The sequence below is a fragment of the Haliaeetus leucocephalus genome, unplaced genomic scaffold (genome assembly GCF_000737465.1).
Source record: "Haliaeetus leucocephalus isolate CR32 unplaced genomic scaffold, Haliaeetus_leucocephalus-4.0 Scaffold274, whole genome shotgun sequence".
Taxonomy (NCBI): domain Eukaryota; kingdom Metazoa; phylum Chordata; class Aves; order Accipitriformes; family Accipitridae; genus Haliaeetus; species Haliaeetus leucocephalus.
This window is the reverse complement of record NW_010972710.1, coordinates 48,111-49,116: the sequence shown is the minus strand read 5'-3', so window position 1 is coordinate 49,116 and position 1,006 is coordinate 48,111. Positions and strand designations below refer to the sequence as shown.

The window sequence follows — 1,006 nt, the reverse complement described above, 5'->3', positions numbered from 1 at the left end:
CCCCAGGGCTGCCCCCCCCCCCCCCGCCAGGTGTCCTATGCTCGGCCCAGCTCGGCCTCCATCCGTGATGCCAACCTCTACGTGAGCGGCCTCCCCAAGGCCATGGGGCAGAAGGAGATGGAGCAGCTCTTCTCCCAGTATGGCCGCATCATCACCTCCCGCATCCTTGTTGACCAGGTCACAGGTGTGCTTGGGTGCCTGGGTCCCCTGGGGAAGGGGGGGCCACCCACCCAGACGCCTGGGTTCCCACTAGGGTCTATGGAGTGGGTGAACATTTCCTGGATGCCTGGGTCCTGTGGGGTGGGCAGTAGGGTGCTTGGGGGGATTCCTTGGACACCTAGGTCCTGTGGGTGGGTCTGTGGGGGGGATTCCCCAGACACCTGGGTCCTTTGGGGGGGATTCCCCGGACACCTGGGTCCTGTGGGTGGGTCTGTGGGGGGGATTCCCTGGATGCCTGGGTCCCGTGGCTGTGCAGCAGTCTCAGGGCTCTGTACCCTGGACATTCTGTGCACAGGTGTCTCACGGGGGGTGGGCTTCATCCGCTTCGACAAGCGCGTGGAGGCAGAGGAGGCTGTGCGGGGCCTGCATGGGCAGAAACCACTGGGCGCTGCTGAGCCCATCACCGTCAAGTTCGCCAACAGCCCGGGCCAGAAGTCAGGGGGGGCCCTGCTCAGCCTCTGCCCCAGTGCCCGCCGCTACGGTGCCCTGCACCACCCTCCCCAGCGCTTCCGGTGAGCCCAACATACTGGGGACCCTGGGGGAGTGGGGCATCCCTGGGAATGGGGGCACCCCCCCCAGGAGATGGGGCCACCACAGGGTGTGGGGACATCCCCATCACAATACAAATGCTCCCCAGGGGATGGGGTCACCACAGGGCAAGGGACACCCCCATGGCAGAGACACACCTACATGGGCACAACCCTGTGCCCCCCTTAACAGCCTCTTGTCCCCTCCAGGCTCGACAATTTGCTGAACGTGGCCTACGGCGTGAAGAGGTAACAGCCCC

The 1,006-nt window shown here is 65.6% G+C and overlaps 1 protein-coding gene across 5 annotated transcripts in view; it reads left to right on the top strand.

The window, feature by feature from the left end:
• ELAVL3 (ELAV like neuron-specific RNA binding protein 3) overlaps positions 1 to 1,006 on the top strand; it is a 6,966-nt gene that overhangs the window by 5,009 nt on the left and 951 nt on the right. For all 5 annotated transcript variants that reach the window (XM_010569806.1, XM_010569805.1, XM_010569804.1 and 2 more), the window contains exons 5-7: positions 31 to 184; positions 515 to 731; positions 957 to 995. In XM_010569806.1, coding sequence (XP_010568108.1) covers positions 31 to 184; positions 515 to 731; positions 957 to 995 — 410 coding nt within the window. The remainder of the gene's footprint in view (positions 1 to 30; positions 185 to 514; positions 732 to 956; positions 996 to 1,006) is intronic.